At 38.2% G+C, this 27,854-nt stretch overlaps 1 protein-coding gene across 1 annotated transcript in view; it reads left to right on the forward strand.

Moving 5' to 3' along the window:
• LOC139115704 (uncharacterized) overlaps nt 1-16,764 on the forward strand; it is a 381,257-nt gene extending 364,493 nt beyond the window's left edge. The window contains exons 3-5 of the mRNA XM_070678020.1: nt 12,565-12,732; nt 13,624-13,773; nt 15,432-16,764. Coding sequence (XP_070534121.1) covers nt 12,565-12,732; nt 13,624-13,773; nt 15,432-15,791 — 678 coding nt within the window. The 3' untranslated portion in view covers nt 15,792-16,764. The remainder of the gene's footprint in view (nt 1-12,564; nt 12,733-13,623; nt 13,774-15,431) is intronic.
• Nucleotides 16,765-27,854: the final 11,090 nt, after the last annotated feature.

Here is a 27,854-nt window from a genome sequence, read left to right on the forward strand (position 1 = left end):
CCCCCGTTCCACCATAACATACGAAAGACAAATTGGAATGTGTCGACCGGTCCCCTTCTTAATAATTGCCTCAGTATCTGCATAGACGACGTAGGGAGAAGGAACCTTCTTCCGATGTCCTTCGAATTGACACACTTCCTTAGGAAAAACTGGCTGGGCGTCGTTTGTTCCACAGTACACCTGATGTATTTCTAATTCTTCTGTTGACTTAAAACCTTGCTTACAAACCATACAAATACACTTCTGCCTGCGCTCATTCTTTCGATTAGTATTAGAATTAAGAAGACGATTTAACGAAGTAATTGGCACGAAGTGACCCCCCTCCCCACCAACTATCAGTAATATATTTGCTACCCGATCCGCTCCCCCCTCGGCTCTGCTATATAACACAGTTATGTCTGACGGGGCGGGATCGGACTCGTGGATCTGAAACACTTGAAGTTTCGTGCTCGGATTTTGCTGCTCGAAGCGCCTGAATACAGTCAGATCAGCGGGCGTAGGAAATGGAATGCTCTCCCAACAGTAGTCAGCAATAAATGGGGTGTACGTATTCCATTTTCTCCTTACCTGACCACATTTCTTTTTGCGAAACTCAGGATCGGCCAACTTTATCCTTGCTACGACAGCATACTGAAAACAATCTCGGCCCCCGGCGGTAGAATAAGTTCGCTCACACAATGCTTATTTTTTAACCATCCGGGAAGTTGGACTGCGCCAGCCCCGGCACCGAGTAAAACTTCTACTAGAATTACTTCAAAATTAAGTATCTCCTCGAGAACGAGGCCAGAACCCTCAACAGCTTCAATTGTATCAAGCATATTGTCGTAGCGTTTTACTAATTGTCGTTTCACATCCGATTCCGCCCCTACCAACCCTTTTGTGTATGTATCTTTTAATTTAACAGGCAATGTACGATTTTGTGTATTACCAGTTTTCGGATCCGATAATTTGACTTCCATTTCGGTATAAACAGAGTACATCTTTCGTTCCGAATGGTTTTCTTTGACCATACCTTCAATATCCACCAGCTCCCCGATATCCGCTTGACTTCAGGAAATTTTTTTTGTAAAACTGCTCCCTTGAATGCTCTATGTAATCGACTGGCCATAATAATCTTTATGATATATACTATCCTAAAAATTTTTAAAAATGAAAAATAATTATTCTATGATAGGTCATCAAAATCCACTATAATATTTTTGGCAGCATTTATTTGTTTATATATCTCACCTAATCTTTCTAAGTCGACTAGTTCTTCCGCATCTTGAATTTCTGGTTTATTAGGCGCAGCACAAAATAACCTCTCAACAGTGAAAGAAAGGGCACGCTTACTTAAGCGCGGTTTAAATGCTAAGAATTCTATCTTACTACCTTTCCTGATATTACGAGGTACAATAGCAGGATTTTCTCGGACTGGCAATGGGCTCACTGTTTTAAAAGCACAGTCAATTTCTTTAACCATATCAATACATGTAGCGAAATCAGAAGCCCCTCTTTTAAACTGAAATTTAAAACACGCAACTGGCTGCGCCCCGCGCTTCTGATACACTTTAGATGGATTGTAAAATCCAGTAGTATTCTTGGAGTGAGCGGTCAGGCTTGCAGCATAACTTTTAGCAGTAGATGCATCGAAACTTTCACCTAGGGTACGGAATATTATTAAATCGGTAAACTTTTGAAGACTCGGTTGCCAACGGACACACACCCCATCGCATGTAGCAGGATCTCTAGAACCGTACTTAGGTCCGATGGGGAAAACCACTTCTAGCTCACTGTCTACGTATATGAAAGGATCTACCAAAGATTCACCAAATATGAGTTTGCCGTCACTGATTTGAATATTCTCTTCTCCGGTTTCAAGTATTTTTATTGCAGTTGAAATAGAAAGGATTGTCATTGTCTTATCGTATATATCTTAATAAAAAAAAAAATTTTAAAAAAAATTCTATGATATAGTATCCCCAAAATGTCATACATATTCATAAATGGACCAACTGGAAGTGGTGAGAGTTACGATGCAATAAATTTGGATCCGTATCACGTACCAGAATTTGACACTAGTTTTTCCAGCAACATTGCCGACTTTTATAATGGGCGTGTCACCCCCGTTTCGATTGCCGATTTCAGAACCAGTTTATAGAACATACTCTTAGTTTACAATGTCAGGCTGGGCTCCCTTCAGAACACTACATTATTTGTGACTCTTCCATAATTCAACATCTGACTTTTTCTCGAATCCGGGGCGTTTCCACGGAGTCGGAAGAAAAAAAGATTGTTTCTAGAGCATTTGACCATTTACCCAGTTTCATTATCATATTCAAAGATATGCCTTGGGATTATTGCAGGCGGAATGTGTTGACTCGAGCCAGGTCGTACGAAATAGGCGCCTTAGAAGAACTAGAAGAGATTCACAACAAGTTCAAACAGACTTTCTTAGAAATTTGCCACGACTACAGACTTCCATGTTTGGTAATTCGGAACGCTCTTACCCCCCTCGTTCTCAAGAATATACTTAATCCAACAATTGATACCGAGACAGTCGGACCAGTAGAATATCCACGAGCTTTTGACTTTGGAATTGCATGGAGCGGCGGTAGCCAGGGATTTTTAATAGACGGTTTCGAGGAGGAGGAACTTGAAAAAGCTTACTTTCCACCTGGTCAAGAACAACTAGAACAACGTCGAGTCTCACTCGAGAACCTACACAAACTTCTTAATGCTTGTGAAACAGTGTGTGCTTATAATGCTCCGTTTGACTTACGAGCACTTGATATGATGAAAAGGGTGGACTTTGGAGTTACTTGTCTATGGTTCATGTCAGTTGTGTACATTATACTTCAGCCAGAACTTATCGATAAAGCTGAACAAGGAGGATTGGAAAGAACGGACCGTGGCAACATGAGAAGTCGCTTTGAAGATCTTGCAAACTTAATATGTTCAGGAACTGAGGTACCACCTCATCCACATACTGCCGAAAAAGATGCAATAAGTGAACATTACTTACGACAGTACATGATAAATACTTGGCCAGGTGGGTGGAAGCGGGTGGTAAACTGACACTTTCTTCTTTCAAGAAATTAAGACTTTTTCCATGGTACTTATTGAATAACTTTCGTAAATACTTACGTTAGTACTTGACAAGTACCAGCACAGGAACTTACGAAGTACTTACGAAGTTCTAATAACATTTTCTTCTGGCTCCCAACTATTGAAACTTTCCGGATAACCTTTCCATTTTATCAGATAATATTTCTTTCCTCTAATTTTTTTCGTCTTCAAAATTCGTTCTACTCTGTACAGCTCGTCAGCACCCGTTCCGAAAGGGAGCTCTGAAGTTCATCAGAATAGAAAGTGCCGAGTATTTCCTCTCCATTCAGATCTTTTATTTTGTAAACTGGCGGCGTTCCCAGTCCAGCCGTGTACACAACTTTTGAAACCACGAAAATCTCCTCTGTCCAATTTGGTAAATATCCTTTCTTAAAAGTGGTCTTGTATTTTGTAATTCGAACCCGTTCTCCCGGCTTGAATTCAGGGTCAACTCCCCGGCTGCCAACTCAGGGTAGAGTGTATAAAATGCCTGCCAATCGTTCTCCTCTGTTACGTCCCTGGGTTTCATTTTGATACTTCCGTGAACGGTGTTATTGTAATTCTCAAGAAGTTCTGGTAGAATGGGGAGCCAGGAACGTGTCTGTTTATATGTAAAGTATTTCCACATCATCGTCTTAAGAGTCCGATTAAAACGTTCAACAACGCTAGCTTTTTTGTCACTGTAGGTGTGAAACCAATGAATGCCTGACTCCTGGAGCCACCCCTGCATTTTTCGGTTCGTAAATTCCCGCCCCTCATCTGTCTGAAGTTTGTCAGGTTTCCTCCCGGATTTCTTAATTATGTCTTGTAGCGCCTGTAACGTGTGTTCAGCTGTTTTTGACTGTATCGGCCTGGCCCATGCGTATTTACTGAGTACATCGATTACTGTTAGCATGTATCGAATGTTACGATTCTCTTTTGCGAACGGGGGAGGGAATTCCACGAGGTCTGCTTGCCATTGAGAGTCTATCGATGTTACAAAAACGCGCCGGCCCGTAGCACGAGTACGAGGTACCGGTTTATGTAGATTATAAGTTAGCTGAGTTTTTAACCACTCCTGCACCTCTTTCTTAGTAACTTGGAGTCCGCTGGCCCGTGCTGCGTCATATAATTTTTGTACACCTCAAAACCAGTTTTTGGGTTGTAGTATAATTCTCTAAGAGTGCCTTCAGCTTCCATAATTGCTATATTATACGAAAATTTTATGTCGCACGGATTCCGTAAACGAAATACTAGTTTACTGAATGGCCTACTTTTCAATTGCTTGATTAGACCCACGGCTTCCCGTTCTGACAACTCCATTCCATAATCTTTTATAATAGTTTGTTGTCTATCTTTTTCGGTGTGTAAAATAGTACTAACATCTGTATGTTTTCCCTAAACGGTTTACTAATACTAGTATATTGCTGAGTCAGAACCCAGACAGAAAATCCTTTATGTCTTCCACTGAAACCAAGTTCGACTAAAGCGTCAGTGCGCTTCTTTATATCTTTGGACGCGGCGCAGTCGTCGAGTACTATTAAAGTGTTCGTGCGGGCCCATTCCTTATATACGTAGGCTAGTGTATCACTCACAGCATCGAGTCCGACTGGAAATATAAACACATTATCTTCAGCGAAAATGAATCTTCTATTATACGCTTTATTATCCATGAATGTCGGGCAAATGAATATCACATATTCGAATTTCCTTAAGTACGGACCGGTGAGGAGGTCCAACATAAATTCTGTTTTGCCAGAATCTGTCGGTCCAGTTATAATCATGTGAATGGCGGGTTTACGTATATTGACATTTCCTCTGGATCTATATACTGTACATAAATGTAATGAATATTGCTAAAGATAACAAACCGATTTTACCATATTCGTGAATAGGGTCTGCAGATGCTGCCCGTTCCGGGGGGAGGGGGATCCTCCGACTCGTATCAGTCGCTCCTCCGACCCCTCCCGAGGGGTCGTCCTGCCACTTCACAGGATCCCCCCCTCCCCCCCTCCTTCCATCTCATGTATAGCACTTTCTCGAACTTCCGTGTTTATATCACCGTTCACCCCGAAGACCATAGATTCTGTTGCGTATTGCAATTCATTATTATAACCTGAGATCGCCGGGCCCGAAAGGATGACCATCTCAGACGGTAAGAGAAGTAAATTTGGCGAGACTGCCATATCAAGTTTGACACCAGTATTCATTATTGTGTCTTGATATCGCCTATAACTAATTACTTTGTCAGTATTACGAATTTCATCTTCGAGGAGAACGCCGAATTCTTTTCTTACTTGCTCTGCACTGCCAGTATCGCCCACAATGGTACTACGAATATTCGCTTGTGCGCCAAGTATGCAATATACGTAGGCTTCAAGGCTTTCATTGAGGCGGGCTAGGCCAGCCTTTGTCAATCCTGAGTCTCCCTTCAGAGGAATGAAACTATTGTATTGTCCCTCCGATCCATCATTTCGGAAGAAATAGTAGTGTGGTCGGTCTTTGTCGGGCAGTACATGTTTTTTCTTTCCAAAAATGGTATGTGTATAGAAAACGCCTCCGTCGGAGGAGAGAAAAAAGTCCCGACCGTTGTATATCGCTTTTGGCTGTCTAACGGGCCCACGATTAGTGTAATATTCATATCCATAACCAAGACCCTTATTTTGACCTTTTCGATAACGAAAGTCGGACTTCGTTGGACTTCCAAATTCAGTACATAGAAGTTCATATTGAACGAGATTGTACGGATTGTCACCGGCTTTGAAGGTGGAGGTATCGTCTGGAAGTGCAACGCCCATTTCATGAAGAATACGACGTATTGTAAAGTATACATGGAAACGGCAGAATGATCGTATTTGCGGAGGAAATTTCTTATCGACGAGATGGGCGAATGATATACCGCAACCAGTAGTGCTGCACCATACGGCGAAATTTAATTGCTGGTCCCAGTATTTCATGTTTGGACCGCCCAGCCAGACATTACTTTCTTTCGCTGATCGATGAGTGATTACGTTATCTTTGAACACATCCCGAGGATGAAAAGTAAATTTTTCGGTCGGTGTTACATATATTTCTAAGTCCATGAGAATAGGTTTTATTCCTCCATTCGGTTTGGTAGGAATATCAGAATGCTGTACTGTCGGTACGCTCGTCTTATTCAATTGAAAAGCAACTGGGAATAGGTCTGTACTCATTATTTGTGTTTCTATATACAGATAGATTTTAATGGAGGAGAATTTTCCATACTTCGGAATCGTACTAACATTCCAGACCATGTTAATATTATATTTCGGATTCAGGTTTAAACGAATTTTTTATTTTTTACTAAGAATAGATAACATACTGCAAACAATGGAGAATTTAATAAAGACATCGGCAGCGGCAAATACGACAGCGCCCTATCTGAACGCTTCTGAAGGACCAACCGCAGCGTCGGACAATAATCGATCCATAATAGAGACAAAACGTGAAAAAATACTCTGTGTCATCGCAGGTGGTCAAAGTAAGTTATTTTTTGGTAAGGAGATTTCAGTTGCTGACGTAGAAAATGGAAAGATGAAACGGTGGATAAAGCATTTAAAGTCTATGAAGCGAAATACAGTTCTCTTATAAGTGATACCATCACTCAAAGTTTCATAGATCTAGGAGCCCGTGCAATAAGTCAGGTAGTTCCAATCGATGATCGAGATAACTATGCCACTGATCTTAAAAAGGATTTTATTCTAAACAGTGAAATAAAACGATTATCAGGACGGATAGCGTACACATGGGGGCCCCTGATTGCTCTAATTTCCACCGGTTTAATTACGGGTAAACATTTCAATTTTAAAAAAATCGGGTTTAATATAGTACCTGAAATAAATGGATTCAACTTCGCCGACTCAGCAAACGGAAACGACGACGGGGCCCACACCGCAAACGGAAACGACTCCGTCAGAGGCTCAGCCAGGGACGATCCTAACACCAACACCGACACCTCCGACACAGCGCAACGTAGAGAAAATTTTGTTACCGCCGAAGCATCCAGGGAGAGTTGCTGCAGGGAAGCGACTAGCGGAATGGAACAAGCAACACAGGTATAATAAACTCCAAGTAATGAAGGGGGAGGGGGAGGAGATTGATGCAGTAGCGAGCCCCTTTCTGGACCCCTCTCAGAACCGTTCCGAAAGGGGTTCCGGGGGGAGAGTACCACAACAGTGTGATAGCTCACGCGATAATAATGGTATAATAAATGTTATCTTGTTTTAGGAATTGTGGGAGTTTCATTGACTGCATTAGGGCTATATTGGGGGCGTGCTCGTCATATTTGTCCAGATCGGAAAGATGAACCAAATCAGAAAGCGAAAAAAAACAGAGCCCGTAGCGGCTCCCTCCGGAACAGTTCCGAGGGGAGGGGAGGGGGGACCCAGCTCCTCTACATTGTATGAGATGGATTAACTCCGTAATTATTTTATTTTTTATTTTATATACTAGTCAGCAATCATGGATACTAAAACAGTTGTAAACACAATGTACGATGGTATTGTAATCGCAGGACTTGCGATGGGATATCTTATGATCTCCAGCAAATTTTTGAAAATAGAGGTGGGCGATCCAAGTCGTCCAAATTTGACTCGATTGGCAAAATTAGGCGGTGCGACTGCTGCCGCGGTTGCAACCAAAGATCTCCTTGAACAGAAAAATATTATTCCTGCAGAACCTTATACTTTGTAATAATAATAATATTCATCGAACACTTATACTTAGTAATATATACATATAACGTACAACGATGATCATTTGGATTGAAAGCGAAACAGGCAAACCGGTTACTATGTATTTTAACCCTTGTATTGACATATCAAAGTTTACGAAGATAAGACTGCTCGAGTGTTCACTCTTTAACTCATGGTATAACATAACGAGGAGAAATAGCATATTAAAATATCAAGAAGGTGGACAACCGAAGAAGTCTATAACAATACGTCCAGGTAACTACAATATCAATACACTCAACAAAGCCATCGGGTTGAAGCAAAAAATTAATTTTGAAGAACATATGCCGACAAACAACATTCTTCTAACTTTGGCTAAAGATGTTAGAGTATTTTTTAATGCCACAGGTAACTTCGCTAACCTCGTCGGCTTTTCAGAAAAAAATGAGGACAACCCCGTGGAAAAAAGTACTATGAGTCCAGGTCAAGCAGATTTCTTAACAGTCACTAAATACATAGTTCATTCAGATGTTGTTGATATTACTGGAAGTTATGTTTCATTTGGCTCTGGCGAATACATACAGGGGAAAGTATCGGACCGTTTACAAATACTTCCCATTCGGGAAACAAAACGAATAAGTGAAAAGGTCACCTATGATTTTAAAAACGGCTCAATTTCCGTGCCACTGAGAAGGTGGGAAGGGGGATGATGGATTCAATGCGTATTTGGATAACAGATCAGGATGGGAAGATGATCGATTTCAATAACTGGCCCGTCACCTTTTGTATTGAATTATTGTAGCCATTCCAAAGCCCTGTCGGAACGGTTCCAAGCGTTCCGAAGGGGGCCTACCGGAAGATAAACCATCCCACGACCAATCCTCCAGCAATATAGATCATCTCATATTTCTTTTGCTCAGGACTGGGCTGATAATAATCTGAGAATTGAACTGGACTTGACGTAGAGTTGCTTTGCACCGCTTCTGCTTCTTCCAGGATTTCTGCATCTGTATCTCTTAATTCTGCCGCAGCATGCACGTCCTTTACCTGATTTTCTCTTTCCCAGTCAGCCTGGAGTAATCTTTTTCTGACCAGACGTTGCGATCATGTTCAAATTTTTCTAATGCTTTATCATGTCGGACCTTTTCTTCAATAAGAGCGTCGCCATTCCCAGAAAGCTTTTGTCCGATAATATTTCCTCCTGTGAATGCCGTTGCATTTAATACAGCACCGAGAACTGTCATTCCTATAGCTGAAGCCATGGTTGTGTATATTACAAGGTATTATTTTAATTTCACTGTATATAGGTCCCGTATGTCTGGTCCAGGTCTAGGTGCAATTCGTGTACAAAATCTTGAGCTTGAAGATCTGAGTGATGTTAAAGTTAACAATAATACTAAGATGGCTGCTAATCATAATAAGGATTACGTCCTTCGTTATAAAGACCGCGAAAAATATTTCGTTTTAGCCAATGCCGCGGCGCCACCCCACGAGCATGCTGTAGAATTTTCTGAACTTACAGACATTGATGAAACCGTAATTGACGCCACAAAGGCTTCGAATGATCCTACTCCTTTTGCACTGACATGGAATTCGGCTAGTCAGAAATTCATGCCTTATAATGTACCGCGTAACATCTTAGATATATTGGATAGTGAAATTAGTGGTGGAGTTACTGAACTGCCAGGAACTCCAAATGTTATTTATTTCGATAGCAATGTTAACAAGTACAAGTTGCTAGATTTTCGTCGTTGGCTTACTCCTAAGAATCCATACATTGCACTTCTTGGTATACCGATTCACCTTAAAATTAGTCCTCTTAATACAATAATGAAGGCAGATAATACACTAAGAAGGTGGATAAACGAGGGGGAGAATTATTGCTCGTATACAGCTAGCGGAGTTCCAGTAAGATTATTTGGGACACAACTTTAAAGAAACTGGGTCTGAAAAGTGTGGGGGAGGAGGTGGCTGAATTAAATTTACAGACTGTAAATCAACAGATGACTGATAATATGAAAATAATTGACATGGTACAGTTGTTATCAAATGCATAAAATTAGGTACAGGAGACGAGTTTGATGATTTAGTTGGAAATATTGCTATAAAAACAGACTCAAGAACACCTTGCACTATTTTCATAACTATTGATAAAGATAAAAAAGATTTAGATATTTTTACTCGTACTCCGGAAGAAAGTAGTTCCGGCAACATTTCATTTGTTAAAAAAGATACAACTACTTACACTTTAGATATCAGTACCATTTATCTAAAACGTCTCATATTGTTTGAAGTAATGGTCTTCAGACATATTTAAGTTCGGAGGAAAATTCTAAAATTTTATCTATCGGGTGAACAAGTTCGTACCGATAGGAACTAGAGTCGTTCAGAAAAAAATCCACAGAAAATTTTCTGAAAACTGTAGAGTTCAGACCTCTGAAACCACGTGACAAGTTGCTAAGTAACTGGAAGGGTATTGCGAAAGTCCCTACTGGAAAAGTTATTGCGAAAGACTCTTCTGGAAAAGAGGGTTGCGCAACATCCCTATGGTTCCGGTAGGGATTAAAATAGGTGAAAATCTCGCTCCGATAGGCGTAGGAAAAACATAGTAAATTCACACAACCAGAAAACGAGTATATACTTACATCCAGAAGACAAAAATCAGCACTGGAACCCCTTAAGGAGCTGTACAGAGCTGCAGCACAGTCGGAATCTATCTAACAAATGAGAGAGAATAGAATATCGTTCCGTTTTGATAGTGGGGGTGAGTCATAGCACATTGCGCAAGTTCCATTTGGAATGTGAATGACTCAGCAGGGAATTTCCCTGCTTAGTTCAGAACAATGCACTGCTGCGCGTGAGTGAGTTCATATATAGGTCAGGGAACTCCCGCGCATGTGCGTAAGAGGGAGTTCCCTGTGTTAAAAACAAGATGTTTTGTAGAAAAAACAGATGTTTTGTAGGAAAAACAAGATGTTTTGTAGAAAAAACAAGATAATCCCAAAGGTACACTATTACTTTACTACTAATAGAGGTCAAATACTAGAACAGTTGTGTTATGTGTCTTCTGTATTTCAAATTAGAAAGAGAGAATCAACCACGGGCACTATGTTGTTCTGAATTGATAGTCTGAATAAACTAAGCAGCTTATATGTAAATACGAACTTTGATGATAACTGTGTAAGAAATTTATAACAGAATGCCGTTCAGATTGAAATGCCGACTTTGCTACAAAACCAGATCAAGGTCGGACGTGTCTACGTGAACGTCACAAGCGACCACATCGACCGCATTCTTTCGATGCTAAACGCCGCAGTGGAACGACGCACGCATATATCATACACGTCCTACAGGTACGCTCGCGCGACCTGCGCTGTGTCGTTTCACACAATGATATATATACACAAGGGTATGCAAATCATTTCTGGACGATATTATTTACCGATGATGTGAGTCGAATTCCGTTGCGAAAATGACGTATGAAATTTGAAATGGCATCGTAGCACACATCAAGTTATGAAAATGACAGACATGTAGTAGATATTCGAAATATGACCGAGAATAAATGCATTGCTAATCCTGACTATGTGCGTTACAAATTGCCGTTATCCGGTAGCGACTTTGGATGTTCGAACGTCGCAAAATACGCTAATATAGCAAATGCCGTTCTGTGGTTTCGTCATGCGCAGAAGAAAGGACATATTTTTTTATTTCTCTTCGTAGTAAAAACCTTCCAATATAATATTCCAAAGAAAAACATTATTTTTTCTTCAGTTTTAGTGATTGCCTTTCAATTGAACCTGAAAGATTATTTCAAATGTGCATTTCATTTTACTCACACTGTTCTGGTCGTACGGAGCTTGAACAAGCCTGGCAGGTCAAGGGTTACATTTTCACGTTTTTTCTTTGTTTTCATTCTATATTTTACTTTCTATCGTCAGTGAGTTACATTGCAAAACTAAAAAATGTGTTTACCTTTTGCGGACGTTTTAGAGGGTAATAGTATCTGTCCCCCCTGTCCCCCCTTTTTTGTAACGCACATCGTCAGGTTCCATGTTCATATGAGCATACCCTTGTATATATATACATTTCTGAGGCCGGGACAGCAGACGACAGGTTCAAAGGCGCTCGCATGCATAGCTGTCGTCACGTGCACGTTCCATTCCAGCCACCGCGCTCATGTACACGGCAGTCATAGCAACATTCAAGGTCATTCTACGCGCTTCATGATCGCGGTAAATAAGCGCTGGTAAGAACTCTGCATGCCGTGCATGCCGCGGTGCTGAGTGACCGGGTACGCGGGTGAGAGAAAGAATAATCGATTGGGTGAACCAGCAGAATGCAACTGTTTCTTTTGTATTAATAATACCTCATTTTTGTTGAGGCTTTTATTTTTTTTAAATCACGATGTAAATTCTCCAGCGGCAAACGGAAACTAAAATACGAAATCATGTTTACACGCTTATACACCATCATTAAGAACAACAGAAATCAACCAGGTGATTTGATCAGGCAAAGATTTTATTACATTTTTAAATGATACGAGACTGGAAAAGCCACAGTCCTCAATGCCCAATTTTGCTTATGTTTTCTATTATAATTTACATGATGGTAATTACGCTTTTCATCAAAAGAATCCTTTAGTAGATCTTTTTTTGTAGATGAAGCTGAAAACAACTAATGACCTTGATAATATTTATAGAGGTCGTGTCATTTCTGCAATAGAGCTTTTGTTATATTGTAAAATTCTCTTATTTATCACGGTAATATTGCACTAATCAATCAACACCATTTTGTTTTCCAGAGTATTCCAAGTGCCAATGATGTGCCAATGTATGTCATCCCAAGCACAGAAAAGATGGATCTACCAAATCTGAAGCGAGATGTCCCAGGTGGCTTTGGAGTGCGTCTTCCAAGTTCAGCTGTAAGCTGGTGGGAAAAGTTCCTCGGAAATGCAAAAGACCTGGATTGTGTGAGTAATTTCAGCATACATTACTTATTGGAAATGGCATGTGCTGCACAGGCAATAAATCGTGAGGCACATATGGACATCAATCTATCATATGTATAGGATAAAGCCCGAGTACGAGGGTTTTATCCGACTTAAAAACTATCGCCCCTAACTGATATATTTTCGTTTTCAATGTGTTTACGTCAACCGTCCCCTTTGTCAATGTAACATGTTTAGGATATGAATTAAAACTTTTATTTGTGAAATAGCCTTCCAATGTAATGGAACATCCTATAAATGCCCTAGGGCACATTATATAAATGCCCTAGGGCACAGCAGATTTTGTGTTGCAGCTGGTTTCCGCTGTGTTACCAAATTTGAATATTAAAACGTACCAGATGTCTACAGATGTGACATGTTCACTTTTGATTGGACAGTACTTTACTATGGCGCTGTCATTCATTTCTGGAATTTGGTGACCAAGGCTTTACGAGTAAATAAAACACCCTGAATTGAGCACTCTGATTGGTCAATCAACAGTAGATAGTTTTTAAGGTATAATTGTATATTGTAAGAAGGTAGCCATTTTTTTTGCAATTACTCATTTTGAGTTTCAGGAAAACTTAGCCCTAGGACAATGATAGATCCTCAAGACAAATGGCATGGGAAACAATACAAAGTGGCTGTTTAGTACCTTAGCCTGGAGGGTGGATTTCTAAGGGGATCACCCTATACAAAGTAATTTCTGAACAACTACATAATCAGTTAATACCACAAAACATCAAACCACACAACTCCTAACATAATTTAATAGCAAATCGATGTGTTGAGCCATGTCCCCTTAAACCATGATCTATAGTGTAATTTTTTCCATAACAATCTCCATAGCTTGTTTTCTTCTTCGTCAATTAGGTTCCAGGAAACTTACCCCAGTCATGGCTCCTGTATGAAATACAGGAAAAAGCTATGGCAAAGAGAGTAGTGAGGCAAAGTGAGGAAAGTCGAGAACTCAATGATCAGTTGACAAAACTTCAGAATAAATTGTCCAGACCATGTGAGAAGGTGAGCACTACAATATATGAAACATCATGCAAGGTTTTCTTCCAGATTTGATAGACACGGGAGAAATAAACCCAGATGTTCTAGCCGGAAGCCTCCTGGCCTTTCCTTTCACAGCAGACAGACTTAAAACCAACATCCACAGCCGTCAAGTTGCAACTTCCGTAAAGAACTGCACACTGCTACGTATAATTATGACAGTTCGTTCCACATTTGTTTCCATTTCTGATGTTCTTTGATGCTGAGATGTTCTTTAACATTCAGATAACTAAAGTGGTTTGTTAGAGCAGCACTTGACCCATTGATCAATCATCTGTGAAACTTCTCAAATTTAACTGTTGTGTCTGTTAAGGTAGAACGCTCCTTGGGGACAGACATTCTGACGTTCAAACTTTTACAATTCTCTTCTGATAAACTACATGTGGGGGTTCATTTTAAAGCTCTTGGTGAAAGAAAACTTTTCACTGGCTTAGTTTTTTGAAATTCGAAAATTTTTACTTTTCTCCATAGAGTTAACACAGGGATAGCGGCCATTTTATATTTCGCATATCGGTAAATCTTGGGCATTTTGTTTCTCTAGTACCAAAATTTGCATGGTGACCCCCTATTTTTATTCTTGATTTTGAAAGAGAATGATTGAAAGATTCCTTGAGGAAATTTAGAGCAAAAGTTTAAGTCTTTCACTTTCGAGGTGCATACTACCTTAATCTGTCATGTCTATCATCATCATTTACACTCTCATAGCCTGTCAGTGGCTACGCCTCAGAACAGCAAGCACTAAGGACCCTCACCAGATGAGCAGTGCTTGGGTTCGGCGAAGTTTTACAGTTGCCAATGTTCTATATAATCACTTGCCTGGCTTAGTCAGCCTCACTTAGGGGCAATATCAAAAGTTCAACGTCTGAAAATTTTGATCAAAATCCCCACCCCCATGAATATTGATCAGAGGTTTCCATCATTTCCACAGTGTGATACTTCCATTTATACTTAAACATACTCAGGACAGGTGATATTCCGAAAGACAACATTATATATTTTTTTTATTTTAAACATCTTTTCAGCCTGTCATTGTAATGATAACACCAATATCAAGGCGTCTCGATCAACTTTGCCGCAAAAACAGCAAAAAAATTCATGATTACTCAGGCTTTTCAATAGGATAAGTCTTAGGGAATAATTTGAAAGTAGAGGGAGAACTTGCACAAGGTTTTTTAAAATGATTTCAAATCAATGATCGACATGCTCTTTTTCAGACAGTTACAAACACAAAGCAAACACTGACAGTTGAGAAAAACATCGCCAGCCGATAAAAATCTTGCAATGTTCTTTCCACATGAATACACATTGTTGTTTCATGACGCACAGACTTTCATTATTTAAAATTATTACCAAACATTGAGCTACCTTTCTTATACCAAGATTTCCGTCACACGCCATAATAACAAAGAAAGCTGGCTCGTGGCTCATACAGCGTGATCAATTGCTGTTAGTATGGGAATTCTACCAAAGGTCAAACCATTTTCAATGATGCAATGACACATTTTATATGATTGTTTAAATATAGCAATGTTTTTAGTGTATTAAAGTCTCATTGGCCAGAATGTGCCCGATCTACATATGATAACTGGCTTTATTTGAATCCTCTTTGGTTTACCATACAGATTACAGTCCAGGGAATGGCCCCACTTGCTGATCATGTCGACAACTTTGATTCTCTGGAAGAGGGCACTATGGTGGCAGTGTACTGTCCAGAATTCAAAGAAGTTCCACAGATAGGAAAAATTACAAAGAGAAGTGGGCAACCGTTTACTCTCCACTGGTACGAAGGTACATGGGCAACAGCATGGAAACCGATGTTTCGAACACAAGGGAGGAAGAAAATTGCCTTTGAAGATGAGCAGCCACTGGAAGCAGCTATATGTTGGGGGTTTCATTTGAACGGGCGGAGAATGCTGAACAAAGACACAAAGGGATTTTTACAAGACAAATACAGAGATGCTATCTCTGCTATAGATGCATAGGTTTTCTTATAGATCATCAGTATAAACCTTGACCAGAAAGATAATGTGTTTTACGCATCCCTTGTGCAGAAATCAGAGCTTAGGCGGTACTCAGAGTTTCACGCTACATGTGTTCTCGAGATGAGCTACAATCGCTTGTTTAGCAGGTTAGGCTTCTCACCATTGATTGTGAACAGTTTCTCTTTCAGGCAAAGGTTACATCTCTTTGTGCAGCAGCATGGCACAAAACAGACCAACTGGTTTAGTGATGCATATTTTTGTTCTTCAGATTCCATATGTGCATGGAAAGTTCTGTACTGGTTTTGCACTTTCGTTGGTGAACAAGTGTAGGCTGTTGTAGAAGCGGGTTTTGAACGGGTTTTCTGTGAGGTCGATGTAATTTTTGCTGCTACCGTCATTTGTTGATGCCTTTGCATTGTAAATAATATTCTTATTTTGGCATTAACCTCCGAGCGGGTATGTATTTCTGGCCCGACAGTTACACTCAGCTTTATAAGGCTCAGCACAGTTTTTGCTGGAGATCTGTTTGTTGTGTGATTTTATTACAAATGCCATGTTTCCCATACAGCTATAGCTGACCTTGACAGTGTTCTTGTGGAAGATTTTGTAGAGCTTGGAAAGTGTTTCTCGATGAGGCCAAGGAAAGTGTTTCTCAATGAGGCGGAGGAATATTTTTCCGATGTTTGTCTCAACACTTTTACTGAACGGTGGATTGAACCAGATGATGTTACGATGTCGCTTCCTTCTTGCCTGGCCTTAAATTCATTTTCCTTGAGTATTTTATCTCTTTGTCGTAGCCACTGGCCTTGAGCGCATTGTTGTAGATAGGTGCTACTTTGTTGAAGATATGTTCATCGCTTGAGAGTGCCAATATACGCTTGCTGTTCACGGACGGTAGGTTTTGGGATGGTTGGACTAATTGTGAATATATACTGGTAGGTCGTTTGGCTTTCTTTACGTAGAGTACTTTCCATCTGAGAGGTATCAAAGTAGTTAACTATTTTAAAGTTCGTCACGATTGTTGTTTTCAGCCCTATGTTGCGGAAATGTGATGTAATGTCTTTCTTTATTTTCTCTGCCTTGTTAAATGCCTGAGATATTTTGAAGACAGCGAGACTGTTGTCTCTGTATAGACTGATTTGGTTTTTGTTGTATTTTTGTGCAAGGATGTTTAAGATGTAGAGACCTACCAGTTCACATATTTCCACTCCGTCATACCTCCCCATTGTGACGTCGAACATATCTTTATTGTCTCGTTTCGTCCATGGCTGATAGAAGCGATTTTCTGGCTTTCACTATGATGTTGATATTCTCATTGGATACTACGGTGTACTGTTTTGCAGAACAAAGTGACTTGCGTAGAATTTCTTCTGTGATATACGGGTAGAAATTGACAATGTCAAACACTATGAATTTGTAGCTACTTTTGTCTGGTATGGCTTCGAACCAGTTTATCACTTATGCTAAATTTCTTCATTGACTGACGCCAATGGATGGTCTTATCTCGGCATTTATTCTATCATGTCTCCTTACTCACCCGTCCCATTTCACTCTTTTTTGGGTTGATAAGTCTGCAGTTTGGGCTGTTGTGAAAGTTGTCTTTGTGATCTTTAAATGTGATGAATGCTTGTTGTTTGGCCAGTATATTCATTCTATCGTCAATGCCGAGACGTTCTGCTATGTTCTTCACTTCAGTATTTATTTCAGTATATGATTTCTCTTAGGCAATTTTCAGTCTTTGTTTTGTTGTTCTGCAGCAGTTTCTCGCAATAGGTATTGCTGACCTTGTAGAAATTTCTCGTTTTGTCGGCAGGCACAAATATTTTATCCAATTGTTTGACAGCTTGGATGTCTGCTTTTAGCTTCCTGAATTCGATCTTTTCAATCATCGCAAGCGTATCGTCCTTAAAAGGTTTCATCATTTCAATCTGTGGTGGACATTTTCCTGAATTGAAGCCGAATTTCTCTTTTTGTGTGTGCTCAACAATGCTGTCTCCATCCATCAGGAAATACAAAGCCTTCCATCTCATGCGTTTGACTGCGCTTTCAACCTTCTCTATAAGTCAGGTCTTGAAGACATTCATAGACAGAATGGGGATGTTTTTGGTCAAGTCGTTGAACTTGTACTGTTCCATACTTGCAAAGATACCGTGCAGAAGAGAGTGCTCAATCAGTAAATATTAGTGTCCTTGGCCTATAAAGTTTGAAAATCTTCACGGTGTAAAAGTGTTCAATACCTGTATGGCAGAGTGATATACAGTAAAAATTGATAACAAGTAGAAAACAGGGCTTAGGCGTTACACAGAATTTCACGCTACATGTGTTTTCTGTATTACTGTAGTGATCATCAGACGAATGGTTCAACTTATCTTATCTTCGAATGTTTCCTTTGCTTTGCTTCTCTTGTTCCGCTCATGGTTCTGCTTGATCCTGACTCCCTTATGCGTGTTTCCACATAGTGCGCTGATATATATATATATATATATATATATATATATATATATATATATATATATATATATATATATATATATATATATATATATATATATATATATATATATATATTCACATCAAAAACTCCAAACCATAGCACCCACCATCTTAGTATTTGATGTACAGGTGCACCCAGGGGTGAAGATGTGAAAAAAAATTTCCTTCTCAAAAAGTACTAGTCTGATAGCTTTGATATTGGGCAAACATGTTCTTATAGATGATCTTAATTTAATATATTGAAATGATGAAATCTTCAGTTATGTATTTTTGCAACTATACTTGCAATTTTAATCAGGTCGACCAGAAGAGGGCTATTTGAAGATTTCCTTCTTCATCAACACACATGTCACAGAAAGTTATTCTCTACATTAATTTTTGACGGAAAAAAAATTACAGAAATAGTCTGCTGCAATGATTTGAAATCTGGTTTGTAAATCCCTGTAAGTGTTCTCATACATATAATGCCATGTCAGAATGAGACAGACAATGCAATAGTTTTATATCTACTATAGACAATAGTCTATAGAAGCTATTAGGATGGTTATCCATCCGGCGCCGGTCGTCAGTCTGTATGTAAGTACGTCTGTTTGTGAGGATGACCGTCCACTCAAATATCTTGAGAACCACCGTACTTACTGATTTGATATTTGTTGTGTAGATGCAAAGCAAAATATGATCATGAGAAATTTTTTTGATTTTTTTGATATTGTAAAATAAATGCAAATTAGCGCAAAAGGCAGTTTTGGTAAAAAATCGTCTGTATAACCGCTGGTCAGACAGCTTGATATTTGGTATACAGATGCCTATGGGTAATCCAACTTAGACTTGTCCAAAGTGTGATGAAGTATGCTAATCTGTATTTTTAAGAACTGTTTGTCATTTTTGGTCAAAAATCTATTTCATCAAAACCGCTTGTCTGACAGCTTTGATATTTGGGGTAAAGGTTAGTAGGGATGATCAAAATATGATTTATCACAATTATGATGAAATCTACAATTTTGTATTTTGGGGGCAATTTTTGCCATTTTTGGTCAGAAAATTGTTCCTCAAATACTATTTGAGTGATACTTCTGATATTTGGTATACATAATCACTATGGGTTGTGTTAGTGTAATATGTTGAAATTTGATGAAATCTTCTGCAATTTTGTATTATTGCAGCTAATTTTGCCATTTTTGGTCAGACCATCCTGAAATGAGCTATCAAAGATATCTACCTTTTCATCAACACATGTGTCACAAAAGTTATGTATACACATTACAGCAGAGCTCTGTTGACTTTTAGGTCGCTTATTTTTCAAAACCGCTGGTCAGACAGCCTTTATATTTGGTATACAGGTCCCCAGGATGACTTTAGTGAGATAATTTCATACAGTCAGGAAATACTTATTTTGTATCCATGTCTATATTAGCTTCAGTGACATTGGACCTGTTTCGATTTTTCTTCGTTGTTCTCGGTAAAAATTTGTATCTTTACAAGAGCCATTTCCAATGCTGATTTGAAATTTGGTATGAAGGTACCACTAAATGTTAGTACCATCATAACTTATTCAAATTGTGTTGATATGAACAAAGGTCATCAATGCTGTGAAAAGATATTCCTTTTTCTTTTGCCATTTTATACCAAATGCGGTAATGTAGTAAGCATTTGATATGGTAAACTGTATTTGGTGTTGAAATGCAGTAAAAATCATTAGAAAGCACAGCTGAAGGTGATTTAAGCAGGTTTTGTCTCCAACAAATATATTCCAGGATTGTTTTAATGTTAAGAGTATCAAGATTGTTAAGTTTTACACTTCCTGCCATTTCTCCATTGTATCTCTTGTTGACCAGCAAAAGCAGAAAATTTGGCAACATTTACCTATCATACCAAAATAAGGTAGCTGTACAGATGCGCTCACCTTATGGCTGGGAGACATCAAATTTCATGGAAATCTGTTTTAGCACATCCGTATTCGTACATGAATCAGCCGATATTCCCTTTAAACTTTTTACTAAGAAGTCACAAATCATCAGCAGTTCTAGTTTAATTTAAATATTTCTTGTGAGATGTTCTGGATTTATAAAACATTTCAAATAACTCACTGGAATGTTGAATTCATTATCAATGCAAATAAATGTGTATGAATGTATTTAAATGTAATTTATGCATGTCACTTTCTTTTTTTACCACAAAGCAAAGTCACTCTCACAGATATCCATATTGTCACTCAGTGATGATGATTCTTATATCAAGTGTTTGAAAAAAATCAACTGAGTATAACTGATAGCATTGGAACAGACCAGTTCATCTTGTGAAGTGTTGGCAAACAATTGTTGAGATTTGGAACGGAGTATAATCAGCAGCAGTGTTGAAGCAGATCAGTCAACTTTGTGAAGCATTCCCAACGATCAACATCGTTGAGATTGTACCTCAGTACTATCAATAGCATTGGAACAGACCAGCTCACTTTTTGAAATTGGCAATTTCTGAACAATTGTTGACAATCTGAATCAACATGCTCTTAAAATGAAATTTTCTATCATACACCGCAAGTAATGCTGATCACATATATGTTGTAAGGACTTTTACTTGGAAAAAATGAATTTCATATGCAGTAATTTCTCAGGTCACATTTTTCATTAGAAAATGGTAAATGGCCATATATGTATCAAGATGAACTCTCTTTTTTCAAAGAAAAAGTGAAAAAATGAAACAACATTAATTTGGAATAGGATTTTCAAGCACTTTTCTCTGAAAGTTTGAAAAGAAAAAAATTGATTCCATGATTTTTTAAGGAAATAACCCATTTCACCTCTACTTTTCGTAAAGTGGGAACTCTTTTTCGTTCTGTTTTTTGTAGAAAAATGCTTGGTTGATGATGTTTATCAAGCGTTCTTTCAATTTATTATATGGTATTGTGGTATACAATGTGGAAAATCGAAAGTTTTAATAGATGTTATTTTGAAACAGATCTTGATTTCAAATTTTCAAAGAGTTCCTTCAAATTTTTTAATATCCACATTTGATTTATACCACTCCGAGAAAAGACAACATCACAGTATGCTTGAAGTCCCCGTTTAACAGTACAAAGAACAGAAGTCAGTATCTTCGATAACTCTGTAGTTGGACATTTTGAAGATCCTGCGATAAACCTAGCTTTGTAAGGTGTTTTGTGGAGCTTTGGTATCCAGTATAAGCTAGGCAACTTATTATGGTCATCCTTTATTGTAACATCAAAATTATCCATGAATGATTTATGGTTTGCCAAAATTCAGATTTGCTGAACATTGATTGTCTGTAAGTGGAGTTGGTGGAGGTCTTAGTTACACCAAGTTCATCTATAAAGACATTCAAAATAATACTTCTTACAGACAAATACAATGTTATTGGCAGCTTTATCAGCAGGAACGACAACATATTTTTCATGGATATCATTCAAACACTAACAGCATCAGAATCTTTAAATACAGAATAGGGTCTTCTGCAAACATGTGATCTAAGTCGACTAATACGGCCACGAACTATTTCCTCACAGATTTGACCCATTCTGACAGTGTGTCCAACTCTACATCCTCCCTTTTAGACCATTTAATGGCATATTCTTCAACAGAGTCCATAACGATCTTAAAATTATGGTTCCAGTTGATCCTGCGAGGTTCTCTGAACTTTGGTCCACAAGATAATATCTTACGAAGGTGATGATGTTCAACCAAGTTCAGAATGCTAACTCTTGTATATCAAGAATGATGCAATTTAATGAGAAGACATTTGTATTCGAGCACGGCTACTGTTTTTGATTCGAAACTCTCATTATGGACCGTGGTTTTATTCAACAATCGAGAGGGCTAGGTGAGTCGAACTTTTTCCTATGTCCATGTAGCACTTGTGCAAAAATAAGCGAATCCACAGGCCTTTGGCGAATCAATAAATGCGTTTTTCACCAAGCTGAAAGGTGAAAGATCCGTCCGTCACTTTGGGACGAGGTAGATAAATGCAGTCAAACCCAGCTGGGCACATAATGTGACTTTGTTCTGGAAATTACGAAGACGACCGGCCGTGCGGTGGAACTTTGCAACAAAGTTTCAATATCTGAACTGACTACTTGAATGACAGGCACAGGAAACGATGGCCAATAAAAACGCATTCTCGTTGCATTTTGATAATAATGTATCAATCACAATGACACAGATATTATGCCTCCTCCGGCAGAAGGGCCGTGGCCAATTTTTAGCCCTGCTACAGTATGTCTCAGTGCTGAAAAGGCCATGTTGTTGCCAGGTTGTCATGGCGACTTTTAAAATTTGCATACAACTCTGAGAGTGAAACGGGATGTTAATAGGTCACAAAACTTTTGAGTCCCACTGTCGTCCATTATACCTGTTTCCTTGGGTATTAAAGGTGTGCAAGTATACACATCAAAAGACTAGAAAATTAACTTCATTGGCAGAATCTCGTAAATAGCCTTTTCTTGTCTGGTTAACGAAAAAGATACCCTAATCTAAAATATGCATGGTTTTAAATAAAAAAAACTGGTTACCTAAATGGTTACCATGGCAACATGAAACAAAATGAACATGGAGTTCATGCTGTGATAAATACACTTAGGAGAGCATTTGCATAGTAACTGGGATTACTTTTAATGGAATTTGGAAAACTTTGAAATTTTAAAACGCAAATACGTTACTATGGAAAACACAGGGCAGTAAAAATTGATATCATGTTTTGTCTTTCTAACCCAAAATAACCCTTTGGTATAATATTTCTGTTGATTACTGGATTTTTACACTGGATATTTGGACTTTCTAACCCAAAATATCTCTATGATATAACATATTCTGTTGGTTACTGGATTTTAGGTGGAGTCATTGAAAAACTGGTAATTTTTACTCCTGAATGGTTACCATGGAAACATCTCACATTAAAATGATTGTGATTGGTTTGGTGTGCTAACAAGAAAAACCCTTATTATCATTTTTTTACATCAACCAATAGTTCTTTAATAGGAATTAGGGAAAGAGTAACATTTTCAATCCCAGAATAGTTACTATGGCAACTCGAAACATTAAGACAAATCTGTTTTTTGAGTTCTCTGACCCGAACTCCCCCACTAGGTTATTTTCATATCAATCAAAGTAACTTTTCATGGATATTAGAAAAACTGTAATTTTCAACCCCTAAAATGGTTACCATGGAAACATGGGGCAGTGAAATCGATATCATATTGGTCTTTTCGACAAAAAATAGCCTTATTTTTTACGGAAATTGAACCTTTTATTATTCGCGTTATTATTTCTATATAATACTTATATTAATTATTATTATTAGTATTATTATTATCTTTGCCAAAAGTCGATACACAGTATGACAAGTATGACACAGCACTGTTTGAAAATTTATGAATAGATCAATCAATCAAGACACACAAGCCTCGATGTACAGGAAAAATTAATTTTGGCTTGAAGACTCCTCTCCATTAATTTTCTTTTGTAAATCTTCTTTACTGCAATGCTCAACATTGAATGTTATGTCCTTCCATTTACGACACAGCCTTTGTGTCCCATCAGGCATGACCAGAACAAAGCTTTCGACCTAAAAATGTGGTAGTCAACATCCTGGATTTGGCGATGATGCCCCAGTCCTGCATGCATTTCTTGCAGTGCACCTTCTGTGTTTGTACATTGCGTCTATCTGCTTTGGTTTCTTGTGTTGCGTGATCTTAATTCTCTCCTGGAAGGTGTCGTGTATGAGGAGGTAATGTAACTCCTTGAATATGCGTAAGTCTGTCGAAAGGCATGCAAATGTCTTGCATCTTTTACAGTTGAACTTGACAGCTTCTTTGGGTGCTTCTTTGCGACGTTTTTGATTGCAGCAGATTTTGCTTTTCACGTCCCCGACGCTCCACTTGATCTGAAGCTTGAAACTCGCTGATCTTGTTCGCGAAGGATCTTTCGCTCATCCTCCGGATTTCTTTGATGGCTTTGTACATCATGTTTTCTCGCATCATATTCAACTGTTCTCGTTTCACGATACCAGTTTCCTTCCCAGCCACCATGACAGTTTTTTCAGACTTGCCTACTTCTTCCTATTTATCATAATCATATTACCAAAGTGATTATCAATAAGTAAGATAACATGTGACGCAGTGAATTTTTAAAGGCTTCTCATGTCACCATTTCCGGGAAAAATTTTACTCAGAAAAATAAGATCATAAGAAAACACATGTTTATTCAAAATCCTTAAAATTCAGTTCAAATGTCTACATGACTAGTAAAAATACGGCTTATTTATATTAATTCTAAGCATGCAGCTATTTGAAAATTACTCGACATTTCATGAAAACATGGACGAAAACTTTTCTTATTATGCTTACACAAAGGTGATTATGATATTTAATTTAATGAAAACAACATCAAGGGAAAGGTAGTTTTTTTCTATCGCAATATTTAATATTATTTTTAGCTTACCTATAGCCTGTACACGACCTATTTCATTGTGGGCATAATTGTAGCGAAAAAAGTTACAGAGCTGGATATCGATACCTTCTTGACCAACGCTTGTACAGACGACGATACTATGGTTGCCTTCTTTGAACTTCTCTAAAAGATTCCGTTGTTGTGTCTCAGTCATTCCTAAAACGTAGAGGGAAACAATTCATCTAAGACTTGACATCTATTGTTAACCCTTTCAACCACTGCGGTTTGATCCAAATTCATTTTAGCTCATGTGTTCACACACGTGAACCAATGTCGCAGCGATGTTTGTCTGTTTGTCTGGCTGTCTGTCTGTGTGTCTGTCTGTGTGTTGTCTGTCGGTCTGTTTGTTTGTTGTCTGTCTGTCTATTTATCTGTCTGTTTGTCTGCGCGATATCACAAGAACGGCTTATTTGATTAAAATTAAATTTGGTACATAGATTTTGTTAGAGAATAGCAAATATATTTTAGTTTTTGATGGGCTTGCATATTTATGCTTATTTGCATAATAATGATTTTAGAAAAAATAGACATACTATGCGAACGGCTGCACAGAATAGGTTGAGATTTGCCAAAAAGTTGAATACGCCATAGAAGACATAAGGGTGTGACATGAAAGTTAATAGCTACTTTGCATATTTAATGAACTGTCCTAATCAGGCAGATATATCTGAATTGACTCAATCAAAATTGACGAAACTTCGTATGTAATAGATTGAACATTACTGAAAGTCTTTAGGCATGTTATTTCAGCCATTTCCTAATATGTATATTTAATGGACTTTCCTAATTAGGGTTACATATTTTGATTGCCTTGACCAAAAGTTGGCGAAACTTGCTATCCGCATCGAAGATACTATGATAAACTTTATTGAAAGTCATTGAGCATTTGTACTTCAGCCAATTCAAAATTTGCAGTTTTCATGAACTTTTCATAATAAGAGATATACACCTGGATTAACTTAGTCAAAATTAACTGAATTGATGATACTTGGTTAAAACAACATCAAAAGTCATTTAGGAGTTTCGACCAGTGGCATTTGTATCCAATGGAAAAATTTCACCGGCCAAACTTACATCAAACACAAAACGCTAAATATAATGTCGAATTAGTTGCCGCCAGTCCACCTTCTGTCAATTTTTGTACACAGAAGATATTAAACTCTGCGTAAAGTATAAGTACAGGGGAAGGTCAACTGAAATTGCAAAACAGCAGTTTTCAATTTTCCAATGACTCCTAGGATTTTGCTGTCTTGTCCCGGCTAAGTTGACAATCCATTATATAACTTTCGAATTTGTCATGATTCCATTGCAATGATTATATATTGAGGGAAAAAGTTTTTTCCCTCGAATGTGCCGTCGACGATACTCAACGCTGTTATGAGCTGCCACGATGATTTATGCCGCGATGTGATTGGTTAATTGATAATTATCTAGGGGGGGGGGCGACGTTCTTGACCGCCTGAGAAACTCTACTAAGTGTGTCCTAGTGCAAATCTGAAACATGGTCCTTTTTAATAAGATGTATCAGATTGCTTTCAACACAATAATCGTACAAAACGTTTGACAGAAATGCAGAATACACTAAACTCACATCGGCATTGAAATATGTGTTTACCGGAAAAAGGGATAACTTATATTATATATATATATATATATATATATATATATATATATATATATATATATATATATATATATATATATATATATATATATATATATATATATATATATATATATATATATAATATATATATATACACACACAACCCACAATTGCATGCGCTCAACATGTGGAAAAAAGCAACAATATTGAACAACTCTGAGATCGAATGTTAACTGGAATACTGTTGATAAGACAAGAAGCAAAAATTTGAGTCGGTATGTTGTTAAAAACGAAAATATTAGTATTTCTGTGTTTTTGCTATTCTTTCTTCGGACATTCCCACTGTCACCCTAACAGGAACCAAAACGCATTTTTTGCTACATAACGTAACCTGTGTCTCAACAATCGTGATTGTAAAACTGCTTCTTCGACCCCTTGCTATGGAACGTCTCCTTTCTGAACAGCATAACATGTGTTTGCCCTTGACGTTATACGCGGTGGCTATGCTTTTGAAGTACATTTTAAGTGTTAATTAGCTGCAAATTACAGTTGTGTAGACAGCGATATTGAAGGAAACAATGGCCGACTAAAACACCGAATAGAACGTTATCGGTTTGATACATTATCGTTAGTTACTACGTTATCGGTTGTAACAAAAGCTTCCAATGAGAAAAACGGACATTCTGGACCTGCCTTTCAATAGGCAGAAGCAATGCAGTAATTGATCTTACATGGGAATGCTCACTTGATAAACAAAATGGTGGACATCATATTCAGTATATAATACTAGTATAACACAGACAATTAAGAAACTGCCAGTTGTATGACATTATACTACCTGTTAGTTGAACACTCTGTGTGATGTCTGTGGATTGTGACTCTGGACGGCTCGGTCGATTATTTCTCAAAACATCGTCCACCCCCTATACAAGAGGAGGACGTTGGATTTCAGGAAAAAGTTCCTTTAGAAGTTCGAGATTACCAATTGATATGAGACCCTTTTCCTCCAGCTTTCTAAAAATGTCCTTGGCATCATTAAATTGATCAACTTCGTTCTTCTGAAACTGGTCTGGTTCTAGTAAGTCTTTCAACTTTTTCACCTCTGCAGGGTCTAACTTTGAATTAAAGCTGACAAACAGCTTTTTCAGCGGATTCAGTCTTGGCATTATGTCCTTCACCTTACAATTACAGATGGAAATTTGTCACCATATTACAATTTGCTACAGAACTGGCTGTAAGTATATATAAAGCTGTAAGTACATATAAATTCCAGCTGCACCTAATAGTACCAAAGTGACAAAATTCGATATGACAAATACAAACAGCGCAGAACCGGCGCAAACAACAAAGTCAAATTCGTAGAAGAAAATTTAAAAACCATTTTTCTCATATTTTTATTTTTTTTTGTATTCCTAATCGTATTCATTGTGGAGTCACTGAGTGTAATTCCTTGGGTTACACCCATAGAAAAGGTGTACGGGTATGCGCCGCCCTAATGGGAACTTT

This window comes from Ptychodera flava, chromosome 2 (genome assembly GCF_041260155.1).
Source record: "Ptychodera flava strain L36383 chromosome 2, AS_Pfla_20210202, whole genome shotgun sequence".
NCBI classification, from domain to species: Eukaryota; Metazoa; Hemichordata; class Enteropneusta; family Ptychoderidae; genus Ptychodera; species Ptychodera flava.